This window comes from Phoxinus phoxinus (genome assembly GCF_949152265.1).
Source record: "Phoxinus phoxinus genome assembly, chromosome: 25".
Lineage (NCBI taxonomy): Eukaryota > Metazoa > Chordata > Actinopteri > Cypriniformes > Leuciscidae > Phoxinus > Phoxinus phoxinus.
This window is the reverse complement of record NC_136900.1, coordinates 24,862,653-24,886,432: the sequence shown is the minus strand read 5'-3', so window position 1 is coordinate 24,886,432 and position 23,780 is coordinate 24,862,653. Positions and strand designations below refer to the sequence as shown.

General features: G+C 41.6%; 1 protein-coding gene across 2 annotated transcripts in view; it reads left to right on the top strand.

The window, feature by feature from the left end:
- Window positions 1–23,780, top strand: part of tmem117 (transmembrane protein 117) — a 73,315-nt gene that overhangs the window by 12,159 nt on the left and 37,376 nt on the right. For both annotated transcript variants that reach the window (XM_079604678.1, XM_079604679.1), the window contains exon 3: window positions 16,271–16,403. In XM_079604678.1, coding sequence (XP_079460804.1) covers window positions 16,271–16,403 — 133 coding nt within the window. The remainder of the gene's footprint in view (window positions 1–16,270; window positions 16,404–23,780) is intronic.

Sequence of the window (23,780 nt, the reverse complement as noted above, 5' to 3'; positions counted from 1 at the left end):
GTAAATTATCCGTAAAGATTTTCATTCTGATGTGAACCACTCCTTTAATATATCTACTACTATATATCAGACTGTATAACAAACACAGAGTAAACTCATTGCAGGAGTGTGTTCAGGTGTGTGTAGGCGTCAGCAGATGGCAGCATTGAGTCAGTGAACGCATCTGCTGATCTGAGGTCAGGATTTAGATCTGCATATTGATCTTGTGTGTAATACGGCATCCCCAAAACTACTTGTTCTTGCACTTATGAATGTGTGGATGTCATTACATAAGGTCACAAAGTGTCATTTATTATTCAGAAAGAAACACTTTACAATCTAAACACTGACACATCTGCAATGCTAAATCATGAGCTAGGCCTGTTCATTGACTAAAGCAGCGGAGGAGAAAAGATCCTGCAGCGCTTGATATGTAGAAGCGCACAAACACACATTTTTGGGGCGATTTCTGAATAAGACATGAGACAATCCCTCTCCAGCTCTTGATATGAATGTCTTTCATTCATCATTGATGATTTTGTGTTTTATTCCAGTGGAATGTCCATCGATTGACTCGTTTTCAGGACGTCTGCGAGTGTTTTCACCGGTGAAAAGCAAATATGTGAAACAGCGCGCAGGAAAATGAGCTGATGAACACAGGAGTGTGTGTCTTCAAGGACTTTACAAGTGACGCTTTAAGCAGTGCATTTATACACGACCGGTTACAAGAGTGGAATAATGAAGATTTTCTGAAAGTCTCTTCTGCTCATCAAAGCTGCATTTATTTGATTAAAATACAGTAGAAATCCTGAAATATTATTCTAATGTAAATCAGCCATTTTCTATGTGAATATAAAGTAAAGTGTCATGTATTCCTGTGATCAAAGCTGAGTTTATCATCATTACTCCAGTCTTCAGTGTCACATGATCCTCCAGAAATCAGTGTAATATGATGATCTGATGCTCTGGAAACATTAATGATATTATTAATGGAAACAATGACACATTTTATTTTTTCAGGATTATTTGATGAATAGAAAGTTCAAAAGAACAGCATTTATTTTGAAAATAATCTTTTGTAACATTGTAAATTACTATACTGTCACTATCTGTGATGAATAAAAGTATTAACTACTGTTTTTTTTTTTTCTAAATCTTACTTACCCTAAACTTTTGTGTGTATCACGGTTTGAATATGAAGCGATATGTGTCTTGAGCATCAGATCATCATATTATACTGATTTCTGGAGGATCATGTGACACTGAAGACTGTATAAATTCAGCTTTGATCACAGGAATAAATTACACTTTACTGTATATTCACATAGAAAACAGATGATTTACATTATAATGATATAAAAAATTTACTGTATTTTTTGCTATATAAAATAAAAGCAGCCTTGGTGAGCAGAAGAGACTCTTTCAACATTGACCCATGCATGGAGAAGTGAGAGAGTCCGAAGCTCCTGTATGTGTTTCCGGTAGACAAAGAAACGCACATCAGGCCTGATTAATCGATCTGACCGTCGTTTCCATGGAAACCGCCTCCGGAGACCCAGCAGACCCGGATCGCTGAAGCTGCGTGTAAATGGCCTGTGATGAACGAGTTTCTCCCGGTGTGGTTCTGGAGGTGGTTAGTTAAGAGAAGCTTCATGCACCCAGCGGGCCCCGGGCCCCTGGAGGGCCTCCTCACACTGTTTTTAGCACACATTATAATGAATGTTGCACAGATGCGGAGAATCATCTTTGTGCTGGTGGTGTTTATACCGGATAGCTCTATAAGAGTGTGTTTTAACCTTAAAAGTGGCTTTCTGGAGCACGAACCCAACGCCTCTGGCCTGATAATCTGATGGAGGAGATGAGGGAGAGCAGAGAGAGAGATGGATGGATATTTCTATTTAGCTTTATATTTTTATTTCAGTTTTTCAACTTATTTTAATTTCCATTCCAGTTTTTCATTTAATATTTAAATTTTATTTTCTATCCATCCATCATGTCTGTATGTCTATCTAGTGTTATATATATTATTTATGTGGGCTTCTATTATAGTGTTTATTAATATTTTGAATTAATTCTAATTTTTTCGTTTTAGTTGTGTCGTGTGCTTTTGTAATTTAGTACCTGTAGTTTTAGTCACTCCATCCCAATCTTAACCGTAAACGTGTAACGTTAATGGATGAAAACACTCATTAAAACAGTCACTTCTTAAACTACAGCGTCAGCACGTCTACGATTTACCAAACTCAGATTAAAATGCCATTCACTGAACACGTCTAAATGAATAAACATCAGTATTGAACCACACATATGATTTAAATATAACATGAGCCCTTAGGTTAGCCAGTACGTTTATAAACTAATGAGCTACAAAATGCAATTAGATACTAGAATAAATATAATATTTATGAATAAAAGAGCACAGTGTCGCCAATAACAAGTGACTTACAAAGAGTTGGTTCATTTAAATGATTTAGTTAAATGCTATTTGATTCATCATGAACTATTTTAAGTCGTCTTGGTAGTGGTTCTCCAATTATTTATTAGTTGCATTTAATGTAAATCTATTGATCAGATTTAATATTGTCAACCTAAATGTTTTTGTATTAAATCATGTGATAGGCATTGAAGTGATATTGTGTGCTTGAATCGCTTCAGGATCATTGAGTCTCAAACGCAGCAGTTTCTCATCAGTGTGTGTCGGTTTCCAGCAGAGGGCGACGTCTGTCAGGACATGTCTGTTGAATGCCAGTAATCCAACATATAGTGTAAAACTATTAAACAAATATAGACTACAACAAAATAGGAAAAGAAAATATACTGTGTAATTTATAAAATAATAATACAAGTAAAAAGAAAAAAGAAAGAAAATAATATAAACAGAAACACCAGAGCTCAAGTGCTGCTTATGAGTCATTATGAGATGATTCTAGTGAATAATTTTTTCTAGAATCAAATTACTTTTACAAATGACAAAAGGACAATTTCTTTAGCACTAGGGCAGGGATTCCCGTATACCTTTTGTTGTGTCAGCCAAACCTTTTACTTGAAGTTCCCCTAAAATTTAAAGTTAACATTTAAATAATTTAACAACATTCACATGTTTGTGATTCTCTGATATCGGTTAATGGTCACATGACATGCATGTAAACTTAGCTTATTTTTTTTTAGTAAGAGTTTTATTTGGAACCTATGGAAGCTTGTTTCCGCCACAGAATAAAAAAAGGTAATTCTGACTTTTTATCTAAGAATTGTGTGTTATAAAGTCATAATTGCGAGAAATAAACTTGAAATTCTGACTTTTTTTTCTCAGAATTGCATGTTTTTATCTTGTAATTCTGATTTTATAACATGCAATTCTGAGAAATAAAGTCAGAATTGCAAGATGAAAACTCGCAATTGTGAGATAAAAAGTCGCAATTATCTTTTAAAATGTTTTAATAACACATATATTCGAACTATTCGAGCATCTGGTTGCGCATTTTGGCAATGACACGCATTACGTCAATAACTGGACAAATTAATACAAAGAGACATAACTACTTGTATAGGTAGTTTATTTAAGTTTAAACATATTCGACAACGTATTACTACACAAAAACAGGTAAATCAACTAATGGCCAAGACCGCAGACCTCACTCTCGCTCGCCCGCAGGCACTCTTTCTCTCTCTCCCCCTCCCCCTCAAGAGCTGATCAAGAGTTTTGTGCAAGCAATTTAAGGTCGCGACTCTTGTCCCAAATATAGCAGGCTTCATTCAGTGATTTAAACTAATATTATTAACATTAATTTAAGTTTTACAGTATATAGAACCGACATTGAACGCTCCGAGCGAGCTGTGTTGTGTTAAACATGGAACTTTTCCTTGACATGAAACGGTAAATAATCAAACCAGTGGAAGCCGGCAGTGCATGAAACTGCTGTATCTAACCTTATTCATGCAATATCTATTCAGTCAGTACAGTAGCCTACACTTTAGTAATGTTTCTGTTTGTTGCTAGTGGTCGAATGGTATGCTAACTTAACTGTATCTTGCATACTATCTCGTGGCTCCACAATTTTACCTTCTACCGGCCAAAATCCAAAGTACTTCCAGATATGGCTTTTTAGATTTTGTGGGGTTAAAATCACTTTCTCTTCTGCGGTCGAGTTGGGCTCGCCACTTTCTGCCGTCTTCCATGCAAGTCAACTTTTTTTGTCTCAGCCCACTCGCAAAGCAGACAGCCGCGCCTGTTACCACGGGCGTGTTTTTCCCATAGACTGTAAAAGAAAATAGGGTTTTCCACATTCGAATATTAATTTTTACCATCGAAATTCTGTTTTTTAAAACTATTCAAATATATATTCGAATTTAGAATATTCGTTGACAGCCCTAGTGCGTTATGAGTATTGTGAGTATTATGAGTAGTGTGTGCAGTGTGAGTATTGTGGGTATTGTGAGTATCGTGAGTAGTGTGAGTATCGTGAGTAGCGTGAGTATCATGAGTAGCGTGAGTATCATGAGTAGCGTGAGTATCATGAGTAGCGTGAGTATCGTGAGTAGTGTGAGTAGCGTGAGTAGTGTGTGCGTTATGAGTATTGTGAGTATTATGAGTAGTGTGAGTGAATATCGTGAGTAGTGCGAGTATCATGAGTAGTGTGTGCGTTATGAGTATTGTGAGTAGCGTGAGTATCATGAGTAGCGTGAGTATCATGAGTAGCGTGAGTATCATGAGTAGCGTGGGTGAGTAGTGTGAGTGAGTATCATGAGTAGCGTGGGTGAGTATCATGAGTAGCGTGGGTGAGTATCATGAGTAGCGTGGGTGAGTATCATGAGTAGCGTGGGTAAGTATCATGAGTAGCGTGGGTGAGTAGTGTGAGTGAGTATCATGAGTAGCGTGGGTGAGTATCATGAGTAGCGTGGGTGAGTATCATGAGTAGCGTGGGTGAGTATCATGAGTAGTGTGAGTGAGTATCATGAGTAGCGTGGGTGAGTATCATGAGTAGCGTGGGTGAGTAGTGTGAGTGAGTATCATGAGTAGCGTGGGTGAGTATCATGAGTAGCGTGGGTGAGTATCATGAGTAGCGTGGGTGAGTAGTGTGAGTATCATGAGTAGTGTGAGTGAGTATCATGAGTAGTGTGAGTGAGTATCATGAGTAGCGTGGGTGAGTAGCGTGGGTGAGTATCATGAGTAGCGTGGGTGAGTATCATGAGTAGCGTGGGTGAGTATCATGAGTAGCGTGGGTGAGTAGTGTGAGTGAGTATCATGAGTAGCGTGGGTGAGTAGTGTGAGTGAGTATCTTGAGTAGCGTGGGTGAGTAGTGTAAGTGATAATCATGAGTAGTGTGAGTGAGAATCATGAATAGTGTGAGTATCATGAGTAGTGTGAGTATCATGAGTAGTGTGAGTATCATGAGTAGTGTGAGTATCATGAGTAGTGCGAGTATCATGAGTATCGTGAGTAGTGTTAGTATCGTGAGTAGTGTGAGTGAGTAGTGTGAGTGAGTAGTGTGAGTGAGTATCATGAGTAGCGTGGGTGAGTAGTGTGAGTGAGTATCATGAGTAGCGTGGGTGAGTAGTGTGAGTGAGTATCTTGAGTAGCGTGGGTGAGTAGTGTAAGTGATAATCATGAGTAGTGTGAGTGAGAATCATGAATAGTGTGAGTATCATGAGTAGTGTGAGTATCATGAGTAGTGTGAGTATCATGAGTAGTGCGAGTATCATGAGTATCGTGAGTAGTGTTAGTATCGTGAGTAGTGTGAGTGAGTAGTGTAAGTGATAATCATGAGTAGTGTGAGTGAGAATCATGAATAGTGTGAGTATCATGAGTAGTGTGAGTATCATGAGTATCGTGAGTAGTGTTAGTATCGTGAGTAGTGTGAGTGAGTAGTGTAAGTGATAATCATGAGTAGTGTGAGTGAGAATCATGAGTAGTGTGAGAATCATGAGTAGTGTGAGTATCGTGAGTAGTGTGAGTATCATGAGTAGTGTGAGTATCATGAGTAGTGTGAGTATCATGAGTAGTGGGAGTATCATGAGTAGTGTGAGTATCATGAGTATTGTGAGTATCATGAGTAGCGTGGGTGAGTATCATGAGTAGTGGGAGTATCATGAGTAGTGTGAGTATCATGAGTATTGTGAGTATCATGAGTAGCGTGGGTGAGTAGTGTGAGTGAGTATCATGAGTAGCGTGGGTGAGTAGTGTAAGTGATAATCATGAATAGTGTGAGTGAGAATCATGAATAGTGTGAGTGAGTATCATTAGTGCGAGTATCATGAGTAGTGCGAGTATCATGAGTAGTGTGAGTATCATGAGTAGTGTGAGTATCATGAGTATTGTGAGTATCATGAGTAGCGTGGGTGAGTATCATGAGTAGCGTGGGTGAGTATCATGAGTAGCGTGGGTGAGTAGTGTGAGTGAGTATCATGAGTAGCGTGAGTGAGTAGTGTGAGTGAGTATCTTGAGTAGCGTGGGTGAGTAGTGTAAGTGATAATCATGAGTAGTGTGAGTATCATGAGTAGTGTGAGTATCATGAGTAGTGCGAGTATCATGAGTATCGTGAGTAGTGTTAGTATCATGAGTAGTGTGAGTATCATGAGTAGTGTGAGTATCATGAGTAGTGTGAGTATCATGAGTAGTGTGAGTATCATGAGTAGTGTGAGTATCATGAGTAGTGTGAGTATCATGAGTAGTGGGAGTATCATGAGTAGTGTGAGTATCATGAGTAGTGGGAGTATCATGAGTAGTGTGAGTATCATGAGTATTGTGAGTAACATGAGTAGCGTGGGTGAGTATCATGAGTAGCGTGGGTGAGTAGTGTAAGTGATAATCATGAGTAGTGTGAGTGAGAATCATGAATAGTGTGAGTGAGTATCATGAGTAGTGTGAGTATCATGAGTAGTGTGAGTATCATGAGTAGTGTGAGTATCATGAGTAGTGTGAGTATCATGAGTATTGTGAGTATCATGAGTAGCGTGGGTGAGTAGTGTGAGTGAGTATCATGAGTAGCGTGGGTGAGTATCATGAGTAGCGTGGGTGAGTATCATGAGTAGCGTGGGTGAGTAGTGTGAGTGAGTATCATGAGTAGCGTGGGTGAGTAGTGTGAGTGAGTAGCTTGGGTGAGTAGTGTGAGTGAGTATCTTGAGTAGCGTGGGTGAGTAGTGTAAGTGATAATCATGAGTAGTGTGAGTATCATGAGTAGTGTGAGTATCATGAGTAGTGTGAGTATCATGAGTAGTGTGAGTATCATGAGTAGTGTGAGTATCATGAGTAGTGTGTGTATCATGAGTAGTGTGGGTGAGAATCATGAATAGTGTGAGTGAGTATCGTGAGTAGTGTGAGTATCATGAGTAGTGTGTGCGTTATGAGTATTGTGAGTATCATGAGTATTGTGGATATTATGAGTAGTGTGTGCAGTGTGAGTATCGTAAGTATCATGAGTAGTGTGTGCAGTGTGAGTATCATGAGTAGTGTGAGTGAATATCGTGAGTAGTGCGAGTATCATGAGTAGTGTGTGCGTTATGAGTATTGTGAGTATTGTGGGTATTATGAGTAGTGTGTGCAGTGTGAGTAATGTGGGTATTGTGAGTATCATGAGTAGTGTTAGTATCGTGAGTAGTGTGAGTGAGTAGCGTGGGTGAGTATCATGAGTAGTGCGAGTAGTGTGAGAATTATGCGTATTATGAGTATTTTGAGTAGTGTGAGGTTGAGAACATTCAGTCCTGCTGTAATGATGAATGTTGTTTTAGAATGATTGTTAGTTTGTGTGTCTGAGAAATGGACTGTGTGAGATCATGATCATAATCTGTTATTGTGCTGTGAGAAGCTGGAGATGAATACATGCTGATGGACAGATAGACACTCACTCACTCACACACGTACACACACACACACACACGTACACACACACACACTCTCTCTCTCTCTCCCTCTCTCTCTCTCTCCCTCTCTCTCTCTCTCTCTCTCTCTCTCTCTCTCTCTCTCTCTCTCTCTCTCTCAGATCAATAAAGACCTAATTTCATCCCTGTTAATTAATCAATTGACCCGCCCCTGATTCAATAAATCACTGAAGACTGTCATACATTACACACTACACATTACACATTACGATACACTACAGAAAACATACTACACACTTCACACAGCACTTTAGAATATGAGCTCATAAATAATTATCATAAAACACTCCTCCAAAGGACACATTTTCCTTCTGTCGAGGAATAAAATAAGAAGGCCGTTGTTAATCATCCGGTGTGTTTTCCTCAGGTTACGAGATCTTGTCAGTACTTTACGATGGTTTTATCACTCAACGTCACGGTTTCCATGGAGATGGGCGGTTGGGTTAACGGGCAGAAGAGGTTAAGCAGACGGCTGGAGTTGGGAACGTGTGTGTGTTTGATGCTGATGTTTCCTCACGGGGGTTCGGCATCTCTGATTGGTTGATCACGACGCAGATGTTGCAGATTCTGCCTGAACTCGGTTAATATCTGTGATGATGACCCGTCATGCTGAGATTCTGATTGGCAGGAACATCTAGACATGAAACGGCCACATCATCATCACAGGGTCATTTCAGGTTGAGCGTCTCGTGCGTGTGTGTCAGTGTGCTTGTGCGTGTGTGTCTGTGAGTGTGAGTGTTGTTTTCCAGCTAAAATATTTAAAAAAATCCCTAAAACAAGACAAATATACATAAGAAGCATCGACATCGGTTTTACGGCGGCGAAGAAATAATACAAAATCACAATTAGTGCAAATAAAAGCATCAGTGGTTCTCATCTGTCAAACGCAAATACATGTTTATAGAAACAAACATTGTTTTTCAAGCTGAATTATGGAGGAACTTCAATACATGCTGCCTTGCAAGACATTATAGTTATACAGCAGACTGATTTATTAACAAATCATCGAAAGAGAAAAATGCATATTTCTCCAAATGCTAGAGTGAAAATCACATCAGAAAGGAGAATAAACAGCATGAGTTATCAGACGCAGAATCAGCTGACGGAGAGGAAACAAGACTCGAGATTCTCTGAAGATTCGTGATCAGCTTTAGAGAGGCGTTTAACACGAGCCTCATACACACTTTCAGACGCTTTCCAAATGCACACAGACATGCACAGTCACACACACGCACAGACATCCTCACGACCACAACACATGATGTAGTCAGCCGTATCCGGGCCGTATCCAGATCAGATGGAGGACCTACGCCTAGACACGACCACAACACATGATGTAGTCAGCCGGATCCGGGCCGTATCCAGATCAGATGGAGGACCTGAGCCTAGACACGACCACAACACATGATGTAGTCAGCGGGATCCGGGCCGTATCCAGATCAGATGGAGGACCGGCGCCTAGACATGACCACAACACATGATGTAGTCAGCCGGATCCGGCCGGATCCAGATCAGATGGAGGATCTGCGCCTAGACACGACCACAACATATGATGTAGTCAGCCAGATCCGGGCCGTATCCAGATCAGATGGAGGACCTGCGCCTAGACACGACCACAACACATGATGTAGTCAGCCAGATCCGGGCCGTATCCAGATCAGATGGAGGACCGGCGCCTAGACATGACCACAACACATGATGTAGTCAGCCGGATCCGGGCCGTATCCAGATCAGATGGAGGACCGGCGCCTAGACATGACCACAACACATGATGTAGTCAGCCGGATCCGGGCCGTATCCAGATCAGATGGAGGACCTGCACCTAGACACGACCACAACACATGATGTAGTCAGCCGGATGCGGGCCGTATCCAGATCAGATGGAGGACCTGCACCTAGACACGACCACAACACATGATGTAGTCAGCCGGATGCGGGCAGTATCCAGATCAGATGGAGGACCTGCACCTAGACACGACCACAACACATGATGTAGTCAGCCGGATCCCGCCGTATCCAGATCAGATGGAGGACCTGCGCCTAGACATGACCACAACACATGATGTAGTCAGCCGGATCCGGGCCGTATCCAGATCAGATGGAGGACCTGCGCCTAGACACGACCACAACACATGATGTAGTCAGCCGGATGCGGGCAGTATCCAGATCAGATGGAGGACCTGCGCCTAGACACGACCACAACACATGATGTAGTCAGCCGGATCCGGGCAGTATCCAGATCAGATGGAGGATCTGCGCCTAGACACGACCACAACACATGAATTAGTCAGCCGGATGCGGGCAGTATCCAGATCAGATGGAGGATCTGCGCCTAGACACGACCACAACACATGATGTAGTCAGCCGGATCCGACCGTATCCAGATCAGATGGAGGACCTGCACCTAGACACGACCACAACACATGATGTAGTCAGCCGTATCCGGGCCGTATCCAGATCAGATGGAGGACCTGCACCTAGACACGACCACAACACATGATGTAGTCAGCCGTATCCGGGCCGTATCCAGATCAGATGGAGGACCTGCGCCTAGACACGACCACGACACATGATGTAGTCAGCCGGATCCGGGCCGTATCCAGATCAGATGGAGGACCTGCACCTAGACACGACCACAACACGATGTAGTCAGCCGGATCCGGACCGTATCCAGATCAGATGGAGGACCTGCGCCTAGACACGACCACAACACATGATGTAGTCAGCCGGATCCGGGCCGTATCCAGATCAGATGGAGGACCTGCGCCTAGACACAACCACAACACATGATGTAGTCAGCCGGATCCGGGCCGTATCCAGATCAGATGGAGGACCTGCGCCTAGACACGACCACAACACATGATGTAGTCAGCCGGATCCGGACCGTATCCAGATCAGATGGAGGACCTGCGCCTAGACACGACCACAACACATGATGTAGTCAGCCGGATCCGGGCCGTATCCAGATCAGATGGAGGACCTGCACCTAGACACGTCCACAACACATGATGTAGTCAGCCGGATCCGGACCGTATCCAGATCAGATGGAGGACCTGCGTCTAGACACGACCACAACACATGATGTAGTCAGCCGGATCCGGGCCGTATCCAGATCAGATGGAGGACCTGCGCCTAGACACGACCACAACACATGATGTAGTCAGCCGGATCCGGGCCGTATCCAGATCAGATGGAGGACCTGCGCCTAGACACGACCACAACACATGATGTAGCCAGCCGGATCCGGCCCGTATCCAGATCAGATGGAGGACCTGCGCCTAGACACGACCACAACACATGATGTTGTCAGCTGGATCCGGGCCGTATCCAGATCAGATGGAGGACCTGCGCCTAGACACGACCACAACACATGATGTAGTCAGCCGGATCCGGGCCGTATCCAGATCAGATGGAGGACCTGCCCCTAGACACGACCACAACACATGATGTAGTCAGCCGGATCCGGGCCGTATCCAGATCAGATGGAGGACCGGCGCCTAGACATGACCACAACACATGATGTAGTCAGCCGGATCCGGCCGGATCCAGATCAGATGGAGGACCTGCGCCTAGACACGACCACAACACATGATGTAGTCAGCCGGATCCGGGCCGTATCCAGATCAGATGGAGGACCTGCGCCTAGACACGACCACAACACATGATGTAGTCAGCGGGATCCGGGCCGTATCCAGATCAGATGGAGGACCGGCGCCTAGACACGACCACAACACGATGTAGTCAGCCGGATCCGGCCGGATCCAGATCAGATGGAGGATCTGCGCCTAGACACGACCACAACACATGATGTAGTCAGCCAGATCCGGGCCGTATCCAGATCAGATGGAGGACCTGCGCCTAGACACGACCACAACACATGATGTAGTCAGCCAGATCCGGGCCGTATCCAGATCAGATGGAGGACCTGTGCCTAGACACGACCACAACGCATGATGTAGTCAGCCGGATCCGGGCCGTATCCAGATCAGATGGAGGACCTGTGCCTAGACACGACCACAACGCATGATGTAGTCAGCCGGATCCGGGCCGTATCCAGATCAGATGGAGGACCTGTGCCTAGACACGACCACAACACGATGTAGTCAGCCGGATCCGGCCGGATCCAGATCAGATGGAGGACCTGCGCCTAGACACAACCACAACACATGATGTAGTCAGCTGTCGGCACTGATCCTCAACAAACTCGTCTCCATACCGGGGTGATGATCAGGATCTTAAACCAGATGGAACTGGATAATATTCTGATTGTTCCAATCCAATCTGACTTCTGACCTGTAATGCCTGAATCATAATCACACACTGTTCATTCATTGGCCAGAGGAGAACTGAGCGACTGAGTCTGGTTTCTCACAAGGGTTTTTCCCCATTCTGTCACTGATGGAGTTTTGGTTCTACTGACGCCTTTTTCACCTTTTGTCGCATTTTTTCACCTTTGTTGCCATTGGCTTTTGGCTTGCTTAGTTGGGGACATTAAATTTAACATTTAATTTAATATTCAACAATATTATTGATCTGCCTGCATTGACACCATTATATGAGAGCTGAGCTGAGCTGGACGATGACAGCTTTAGTGTGTTGCTGTGCTGCAGCTGATCTGTAGAGAACATCATCAGTAACACCAGTAACACCAGTGTCACACAGACTGGGTGAGTGTAAATGCCACGACTGTCTCACTCTGGCAACATTAGTTTCAGGAAACATCCACTGGTCATTAGAAGAATGAAGGAATGATTACGGCTTGTTCTCGCAGCCGAAGTGAGTCTGGCGGTACGAGGGACAGAAGGAAACGTTCGGGTCTAATGAGCAGGATCATCTGTGTGATACATCACTGCTGATTCAGTGTGTGTGTGTGTGTGTGTGTGTTTGGGCTGGTCTGTGGCCTCGAGTGCGGATCTAATGGAGAGATGAATCGCTGACAGGAGAGAGTCCGTTTCTGGAGAAAAATAACCATCAGCTGCTAAACAAACACACTTGTGCTGGAAAAACACACTGAAGTGCTAAAGCTGTGCGTGTGTGTGTGTGTGTGTGTGTGTGTGTGTGTGTGTGTGTGTGTGTGTGTGTGTGTGTGTGTGTGTGTGTGTGTGTGTGTGTGTGTGTGTGTGTGTGTGTGTGTGTGTGTGTGTGTGTGTGTGTGTGTGAGAGAGAGAATAAAAAGCGTTATCGACTCCTGGCCGAGACGTGATGCAACTTTAAGAAAGCTTAGCGGAATAAATAATTCACTTTGAGAAGAGTTTTCTTGATGGTTCCCTGATAACTGTGAACGAACTGAATCTTTCCTGGATCTCTGAGTGACTGAAGCCTCTGAACACACGCGTCGTCTCTGTGAGTGAGACGTTACAGGAACACAGATGTGAAAATCACGAGTTATGAATGTTCACGAGCTGCTGAATCATAATGGCCTTGATCTCATCCGGTTTATTGTATTATGAAACGCACTGTAACTTTCACAGCTCAAAGCTTCCACTAGAAAAACAAAAAGGAATTTATTGATTTTTGTTAAAATTTCCATGCTTTCACAAAGAGTCAGTTGAGTTCAGTGCAATAAAACATCTAAGATCATGGTTTAGTGAAACATTAATTGCAAATATACTTATTTTATTACTGAACATTTATTATTTGATTGATTGATTTCTTTATTTGTAATTGTACTCACATACAACGAAAAACATTTCGTGTTTTTTGTGTGTTTGTATGTGTATGTGTATTAGAGCATTGAGTCCTTAGTGTCGTAACATGCTTATGGATAATCTTATTCTAGCTTTCCATCATCCATCCCTGTATACATCCATCCATCCATCCATCAATTCACCCATTCATCCATCCATCCATCCCTGTATCATCCATACATCAATTCACCCATTCATCAATTCACCCATTCATCCATCCATCCATCCATCCCTGTATCATCCATCCATCCATCCATCCCTGTATCATCCATCCATCCATCCATCCCTGTATCATCCATCCATCCATCCCTGTTTCTATCCATCCATCCCTGTATCCATCCATCCATCCTTCAATCCATCCATCCCTGTATACATCCATCCATCCATCCCTGTATCCATCCATCCATCCCTGTATCCATCTATCATCCATCTATCCATCATCCCTGTATCCATCATCCATCATCCATCCATCATCCCTGTATCCATCCCTGTATCCATCCATCCATCCCTGTATCCATCCATCCATCCCTGTATCCATTCATCCATCCATCCATTCATCCATCCATCCCTGTATCCATCCATTCATCCATCCATCCCTGTATCCATCCATCCATCCCTGTATCCATCCATTCATCCATCCATCCATCCCTGTATCCATCCATTCATCCATCCCTGTATCCATCCATCCATCAATCCCTGAATCCATCCATCCCTGTATCCATCCATTCATCCATCCATCCCTGTATCCATCCATCCATCCATCCATCCCTGTATCCATCCATCCATCCATCCATCCCTGTATCCATCCATCCATCCATCCATCCCTGTATCCATCTATTCATCCATCCATCCCTGTATCCCTCCATTCATCCATCCATCCCTGAATTCATCCATCCCTGTATCCATCCATCCCTGTATCCATCCATTCATCCATCCATCCCTGAATTCATCCATCCCTGTATCCATCCATCCCTGTATCCATCCATCCCTGTATCCATCCATCCCTGTATCCATCCATCCATCCATCCATCCCTGTATCCATCCATCCATCCATCCCTGTATCCATCCATCCATCCATCCATCCATCCATCCATCCCTGTATCCATCTATTCATCCATCCATCCCTGTATCCCTCCATTCATCCATCCATCCCTGAATTCATCCATCCCTGTATCCATCCATCCCTGTATCCATCCATTCATCCATCCATCCCTGAATTCATCCATCCCTGTATCCATCCATTCATCCATCCATCCCTGAATCCATCCATTCATCCATCCATCCCTGAATTCATCCATCCCTGTATCCATCCATTCATCCATCCATCCCTGAATCCATCCATTCATCCATCCATCCCTGAATTCATCCATCCCTGTATCCATCCATTCATCCATCCATCCCTTCATCCATCCATCCATTCATCCATTCATTCTTCCATCCCTGAATTCATCCATCCCTGTATCCATCCATCCCTGCATCCATCAATTATCCATTCATCCATCAATCCGTCTGTCCGTCCATCCATTAATGTCAGTGAGGATGACCCCTATGTAGGGCGTGGACAGCAAGGCAGCTCACTGGGTTTGATAACTGAAGCTGTTAAGTGTAGTTTAAATGCTGGCCGCGTGTGGAGTGATCAGACTCTGTGCGTGTAAGCGCTACTGACAGCGTCTTTAACTTCAGTCTTCTTTAATCGCTTTAAACAGACACTCGTGGAAACCTCACACTGAAGTCACCTCCGCCACAGTTCAGAGTCTCGCTGAAGGGCACGATTAAACATTCAGAGCGGATCCACGGACATCCGAATCAATCTCACGCTTTCAGAGAGAGCGAGAGCGCGCCGGAGACAAAGAAAGATGTTCCGGACTGTCATTTGATCCTCAGGTGAAAGAAAATAATGGAGATTTCCTCGCAGGTCATGAATAGCGCGACTGTAATGATGTCAGCCTCTTCATGAAGCCAAACCTCGGGTTCTGAGAATCAATCGCTGAAATTACAGAAGCTTTATCTATCGGGTTTATTCGGTCTGTTAGGCAGGACTTGGCGCCCAACGCCGGGACAGACGGTTTAATCAGCAGAAATTACAGGTTGAAGAGATGATTAGTTGTATGGAGCTTTCCAGGTGTAATTATCGCGTCTGGATCAGTGAAGGTCATGCCGTCATGAACAGAAACTGCCTGCGCTGCAAGCGTATCATTAACTAAAATTAAAACCATTAAACACATTTTTGTTCATTCAAATAAAGCTGAAATCTGCTTATCTTGCATCATATGCACTTCATGTACGATATGTTTATGTGTCAAGCATGGAAACGTGTGCATCACTCACGTCGCTTTATAGTGATAATGTACAGTCAAACCTAAATATATCCAGACGCCTTCAATATTTCTCACAGTTTATTCGCTATAGTTTAGAAAATGGTGATAAAATATGAGCAGAACTCAGTTGATATTTGGTCCTTCTGTTAGACTGTCTCACACATGAATTATGTTGAATATCTGTCCAGTGAATATCTGACCAGTTTAGCTCAACCAGTGACCAAGCAATGCTTCAGTGTGTTCAGTGTGTGTGTAAAAAGAGCATTAGCAATTACAGACACACACTTCAGCAGAACATGATCAGCTCAAAGTGTCCCAATCATGTTTGCTCCCAAATGTTTATAATTTTTACTGGTAGTCAGTCACTGTATCTGGTGTCTGAATAATTTTTGCATCTCTGTTGCGTCTCAGGTCGTGTCCTGCGTCTGAAGATGTTTCGTGAGGATCACGGCTCTTGGATGACCATGTTTTTCAGCACGATCCTCTCGCTCTTCATCTTCTCTCACATCTATAACCTCCTCCTGCTCATGAACGGACAGATGGGGTAAGAGATGTATCGTCTACTTTTATTTAATTAGAAGAGACTGAGTTATTCCTTCATTCCTTCTTGGCACTCATCAGGAATTTAACGATTTCTAGCTCCCTATTTCCATTTATGATTCTTTTATGCATTTTTTAGGAAGCACCCAATAATTGCTCATAACCATTAGTAGTGTCAGTATAGTAATGACATGTGAATCATTAAATGAGTCCAGAAACTCTGATTGATTCGAACAAAAAACTGAGCGGTTCAAATCTCTGAGTGTGTTTGAGTCTGACTCATGATTAGTTTTGAGTGAATCCATTAAACGAACTTGCAAATTTGTTTGTTTGTAAATCAGGCTACACAATAACGGAGTTCAGCTTGATTTGTGATTGTTTTTGAAAGATTTACTGTAATATATCATTTAAAAAGCACCTAAATAATATATTTAATAAATATATTTGTGGCTTTGACAAGCATATAAATCTATTTGTAATTTATTTATTGTATTTTTCTATATAATTTTTTCATTATATGTGACTTATTTAACTTAAGAAGTGACCAAAACCTGACAAAATCTCCAAAAACCTCCCTTTAGGGACGTCCTCATTTGTAAATCATAAAAATAAAGTAATTCAAGGTGTGTTTTTTTTTATGTAAAAATGCAGAAAGTTGTGTGTGATGGGTAGGTTTAGGGGTCGGGTTAGTGTGTGTGTGTGTGTGTGTGTGTGTACATACATACATAAACACCGTGAACCATCCAGAACAGCTAATTGAATTAAATGACTTTTACCTCAGGTTTGACACACAGAACTGTGTACTGGAATGTAGAGAAGCTTTGGATTCACTTGTAATCGAGAACACATCTGATAGGATCATTGTGGACCAGCAGAAAGTTTGTTCAATATTCAGTCGACTGTGTACCAAGAAGTCCACAGGTCCTGATGGTATCTCGGCATTATTGTTAAAATCTTGTGCCGAAGAACTAACTGCGGCATGGTGCCCAATTTTTCAGCAATCGGTGGATTCTCATATCATACCTGATTTATGGAAAAAATCTATTATTGTTCCATTACCAAAAAAAACTGGTTCAAGTGAAAATAAGGACTTCAGGCCAGTGGCCTTGACATCATGTGTGATGAAAAGTTTTGAGAAGTATATGGTGTCTATTTTAAAGACTGAAGTTAACTCTGTACTTGACCCATTACAATTCGCATACAGGCCGGGCCGCAGTACAGAAGATGCTGTTAACACTGTGACTTATTTTATTACTAAACATTTGGAAAATCCAAAAGCTTATGCACGTTTATTATTTGTTGATTTTAGTTCTGCTTTTAATACAGTTCAGCCCCACCGTTTAATTCAGAAATTGAAGATGTTTAATGTTAATTCCTTTTTAATTAAGTGGTATCTTTCTTTTCTGACTAATCGGACCCAACAGGTTAGAGTCAATCATACTTTATCGGAGTTGAAACATATCAGTATAGGCGTTCCACAGGGATGTGTTAGTTCTCCGATTTTATTTACATTGTATACTAACGAATGTTCAAGTTGTGATCATAACAATTTTATAGTGAAGTTCTCAGATGATACAGCTATACTTAGTCTTTTGTATGAGAAGAACGATTTGTCAGTTTATTTCTCAGTGATATCAAGGTTTGCAGAGTGGTGTGATCTAAATCATCTTATTTTTAATATAGAAAAGACTGAGGAGATGATTTTTGATCTTAGATCAATAGGTGATCACACACCAGTGCTTTTACATGGAAAATCAATTAAGCAAGTATGTTCCTATAAGTACCTTGGTATCTACGTGGATAACACACTTAGTTGGGGGATTCACGTTGACTCAATTTGTTCTCGTGTGCAGCAAAGGCTGTATTTTTTACGTAGACTCAGACTTTATGGAGTTGACCAGAAAATTATGTGGTTGTTTTATTCGGCAGTTATAGAGAGCATAGTTAGATATGGCATTACGGTTTGGTTTGGTAACCTTACAATCCAGGTAAAGTCGAAGCTTGCACGTTTGGTTAGAATAGCGATGAAGACCATCGGGAGAAAATAATTTTTGCCTCTTGAGTCATTATATGAACAATCGGTTCTGAGAGAAGCACATAAAATCGTGGTTGATCCATTGCATGTTCTGTACACTGAGTATGAATTGTTACCTTCTGGAAGACGATACAGATTTCCGATGTGTAGATACAACCGTTTTAAGAAGTCTTTTATCCCTTTTTCAATTAAATTGTTAAATGATGAATGATGTGTATATGTGTGTATGTGTGTGTATATGAATTGTTATTTATTATACTAGTGTTTTTAATGTATGCATTTCAATGTTTCAATGTCAATGTAAACACCTTGAGTCCAACACAAATTTCCCCTTTGGGGACAATAAAGTGTATTTCATTCATTCAATTGATTCAAACTGAAGGGTTCGAATCTTTCCATTCATGATTCTTTTTGAGCGATTCAATTAAATAAATCTCTTCATGAAATTTATTTGTTTTTAAATTAGGCGACATAATAACCAGAGTTCAAGTCTGATTTCTGTTTTGTATCTGATTTGTTACTGTTTTTGAAGTTTTTACTACAATTTACAATATAAAAACACCAAATGTAAGTAAAAATTTGCTTTGGCAAGTATATAAATCTATTTGTTTATTAATTTATATATGTTTTTGTTTATTTAACTTATTTGACATAAGTATGTATGTGTATATATATATATTTAGCGCGAATACTTATTTCAATATATATATATACATCTGGAACTGGCAACATAATAACCATAGAGTTGACTGATTTGTGAGTGTTTTTGTAAAACTCATTAAAGAGAACCAGCTAAAAGAATCATTCCTGAATCAGACGCCACTAATCGTTCTGTGTGATTGTTGTCGCGTGCAGAACCGCAACAGAAAGTACTTACCGAGTCCAAATTAAAACATCCTTTCCGTCGCTGCACCGCGAATCTGAATAAGAATGTCCCTCTATTCTCGGCCCTGTTCTTCATCTTCTTTGAGGAATTGAATTGGCCAGCCGTGCATGAGTCCATTAAGCTTTAAGCACTTTTAAGCACTGACCCGGGGAACCAGCGTGTTCAGTCTGCTTTACATTATCAGCAGGAACAGAAGATCAGCACGTGTGCGTACAGTCAACCGTGGGCCGTTTGAGAACACGCCACCACTTCAATTTCACACGACAAGATGGATGCCTCACTTACGGTTTGATTCGCCATCTAATGTTCAGCTCTGCACACAGCCGATGCTTTCGCATTACAGACGACTGTTTGGAGAACGACCGCACCATTTTTCTGTGAGATTGAATGTTGAGTGATCGTTCCACCATACATCTTCTCAAGGTTAAACGCGTGGCAATCCTGCAATCGATTGTTTCTGGGCTTAAAAGCGGCATCAGAATGAACACACACTAGCTTGACTGATCAGACTCTAGTTTGACAGCATCCGATACAGTCGTGAGCGCCAGAAACCTTCGTTGTTTCATTCAATCGTCCAAAACTTTGATGAACAAAGATATGAAGATGGCAGATGGGCATTATTCTCAGACCTTTCATTCGCTGGTTTAACAATGGCTGAGGTTACAGGGACTTTAAAAAGTCTCAGAGCAACTATTAGCAATATCGTCTAACCAGATCATAAAAGATTTCATGCGAAGCTGCATAATCTGTGTGTTTATGAGCAGAACACTAAATCTTTCACAGAACAGACTCAAAATATCTGAACGAGAAACCTACAGCTGTCTTCTAAGTTCTCAGACAGAACCGTCACTAGAATACAACCTGTGTGTGTGTGTGTGTGTGTGTGTCAAGTAGTGCTCAGACTCAACAACTGATTCCAATATGTGTATATATGTGTGACTGTTTATATATATAGGCTATATATATAAACAGTCACACAGACATACATTATTTCCCTTCACTGTGATTGGCTGGGAAACAGTCCATGTATGTGACTAGAAAAAAACTAAATATCTATCTATATGGTTTTTACGTGTTTGGTTGATGGTTTTGACGTGTTTGGTTGATTGATTGATGGTTTTGACGTGTTTGGTTGATTGATTGATGGTTTTGACGTGTTTGGTTGATTGATTGATGGGTTTGACGTGTTTGGTTGATTGATTGATGGTTTTGACGTGTTTGGTTGATTGATTGATGGTTTTTACGTGTTTGGTTGATGGTTTTGACATGTTTGGTTGATTGATTGATGGGTTTGACGTGTTTGGTTGATTGATTGATGGTTTTGACGTGTTTGGTTGATTGATTGATGGGTTTGACGTGTTTGGTTGATTGATTGATGGTTTTGACGTGTTTGGTTGATTGATTGATGGGTTTGACGTGTTTGGTTGATTGATTGATGGTTTTTACGTGTTTGGTTGATGGTTTTGACATGTTTGGTTGATTGATTGATGGGTTTGACGTGTTTGCTTGATTGATTGATGGTTTTGACGTGTTTGGTTGATTGATTGATGGGTTTGACGTGTTTGGTTGATTGATTGATGGGTTTGACGTGTTTGGTTGATTGATTGATGGTTTTGACGTGTTTGGTTGATTGATTGATGGGTTTGACGTGTTTGGTTGATTGATTGATGGTTTTTACGTGTTTGGTTGATGGTTTTGACATGTTTGGTTGATTGATTGATGGGTTTGACGTGTTTGGTTGATTGATTGATGGTTTTTACGTGTTTGGTTGATGGTTTTGACATGTTTGGTTGATTGATTGATGGGTTTGACGTGTTTGGTTGATTGATTGATGGTTTTGACGTGTTTGGTTGATTGATTGATGGGTTTGACGTGTTTGGTTGATTGATTGATGGGTTTGACGTGTTTGGTTGATTGATTGATGGTTTTGACGTGTTTGGTTGATTGATTGATGGGTTTGACGTGTTTGGTTGATTGATTGATGGTTTTTACGTGTTTGGTTGATGGTTTTGACATGTTTGGTTGATTGATTGATGGGTTTGACGTGTTTGGTTGATCGATTGATGGTTTTGACGTGTTTGGTTGATTGATTGATGGGTTTGACGTGTTTGGTTGATTGATTGATGGTTTTGACGTGTTTGGTTGATTGATTGATGGGTTTGACGTGTTTGGTTGATTGATTGATGGTTTTTACGTGTTTGGTTGATGGTTTTGACATGTTTGGTTGATTGATTGATGGGTTTGACGTGTTTGGTTGATTGATTGATGGTTTTGACGTGTTTGGTTGATTGATTGATGGGTTTGACGTGTTTGGTTGATTGATTGATGGGTTTGACGTGTTTGGTTGATTGATTGATGGTTTTTACGTGTTTGGTTGATGGGTTTGACGTGTTTGGTTGATTGATTGATGGTTTTGATGTGTTTGGTTGATGGTTTTGATGTGTTTGGTTGATTGATTGATGGGTTTTGACGTGTTTGGTTGATTGATTGGTTTTGACGTGTTTGGTTGATTGATTGATGGGTTTGACGTGTTTGGTTGATTGATTGATGGGTTTGACGTGTTTGGTTGATTGATTGATGGGTTTGACGTGTTTGGTTGATTGATTGATGGTTTTTACGTGTTTGGTTGATGGTTTTGACATGTTTGGTTGATTGATTGATGGTTTTTACGTGTTTGGTTGATGGTTTTGATGTGTTTGGTTGATTGATTAATGGGTTTGACGTGTTTGGTTGATTGATTGATGGTTTTGACGTGTTTGGTTGATTGATTGATGGGTTTGACGTGTTTGGTTGATTGATTGATGGTTTTTACATGTTTGGTTGATGGTTTTGATGTGTTTGGTTGATTGATTGATGGGTTTGACGTGTTTGGTTGATTGATTGATGGTTTTTACATGTTTGGTTGATGGTTTTGATGTGTTTGGTTGATTGATTAATGGTTTTTACGTGTTTGGTTGATGGTTTTGATGTGCTTGGTTGATGGTTTTGACGTGTTTGGTTGATTGATTGATGGGTTTGACGTGTTTGGTTGATTGATTGATGGTTTTTACGTGTTTGGTTGATGGTTTTTATGTGTTTGGTTGATGGTTTTGATGTGCTTGGTTGATGGTTTTGATGTGCTTGGTTGATTGATTGATGGTTTTTACGTCTTTGGTTGATGGTTTTGATGTGCTTGGTTGGTGGTTTTTACGTGTTTGGTTGATTGATTGATGGTTTTTACATGTTTGGTTGATGGTTTTGATGTGCTTGGTTGATGGTTTTTACGTGTTTGGTTGATGGGTTTTTACGTGTTTGGTTGATTGATTGATGGTTTTTACGTGTTTGGTTGATGGTTTTGATGTGCTTGGTTGATGGTTTTGACGTATTTGGTTGATTGATTGATGGTTTTGACGTGTTTGGTTGACTGTTTGATGGTTTTGACGTGTTTGGTTGATGGTTTTGACGTGTTTGGTTGAGTGATGTTTTTACGTGTTTGGTTGATGGTTTTGATGATTTTGGATGTGTTGGGTAATGGTTTTGATGTGTTTGGTTGATTGATTGATGGTTTTGACGTGTTTGGTTGATGGTTTTGATGTGTTTGGTTAATGGTTTTGATGTGTTTGTCTCAGTATTTGAGTGTGTTGATCTCAGAACAGGTGTGACGCGGTCTCTCACAGATAGGTGGCACTGTTGTACAGTCAGACAAGCAGCTCTCTCTCCTCAGGACCTCTCTCTCTCTCTCTCTCTCTCTCTCTCTCTGACTGCAGGTGTCTGATGTTTTCGGCTCTGTCATGAGTAATGATTGTTTTCAGCTGTGAGGAGAGGCGACCTGTGCGAGTCCCAGCGCTCGCGGCTCAAACCCTCTCATTCACGCACGGGTCTGATGCTCGTGTCATTATATTCTCACTGTGACTCTGATTCACTCTCAGAATAAACCTCAGATTAACCTCAGAGTGTCTGAAGTGTGTTTACAACTGGAACCCCAGTTTCTGCTCCGGTTACTGCAGATATAGTGATCATCGCTTAGTGACATTTTGATTGTTTTAATGACAGTGTTCAATACTAAGTGAAAAGTGACTACTGTCTTACTCTAGAGCTGGTTACTGTGTTAATTCATCTATTGTTAGACACACACATACAGTAGAACATGTTTGTCTTGTGTTTATGTGTCTATGAGGAAATTATGTCATATTTCATCCCAAATCAAATGGAAAATCGAAATCAAATCAGAATCTGTCTGTCTCTCTCAGCATCTGTTGCCTCTCATCCTTCTCATTGATATTCTTTTATTCTCTGTGGACCCCCCCCCCCCCCACACACACACACACACACACAATAACACCCGCTCACCCCCCCCCTCCCACACACACAATAATACCCACTCAACCCCCCCCCCCCCCTCCAACACACACACACAATAACACCCGCTCAACCCCCACATAACACTCTTAACAACCAGTTCTGCTTCCTCCCCCTTCACA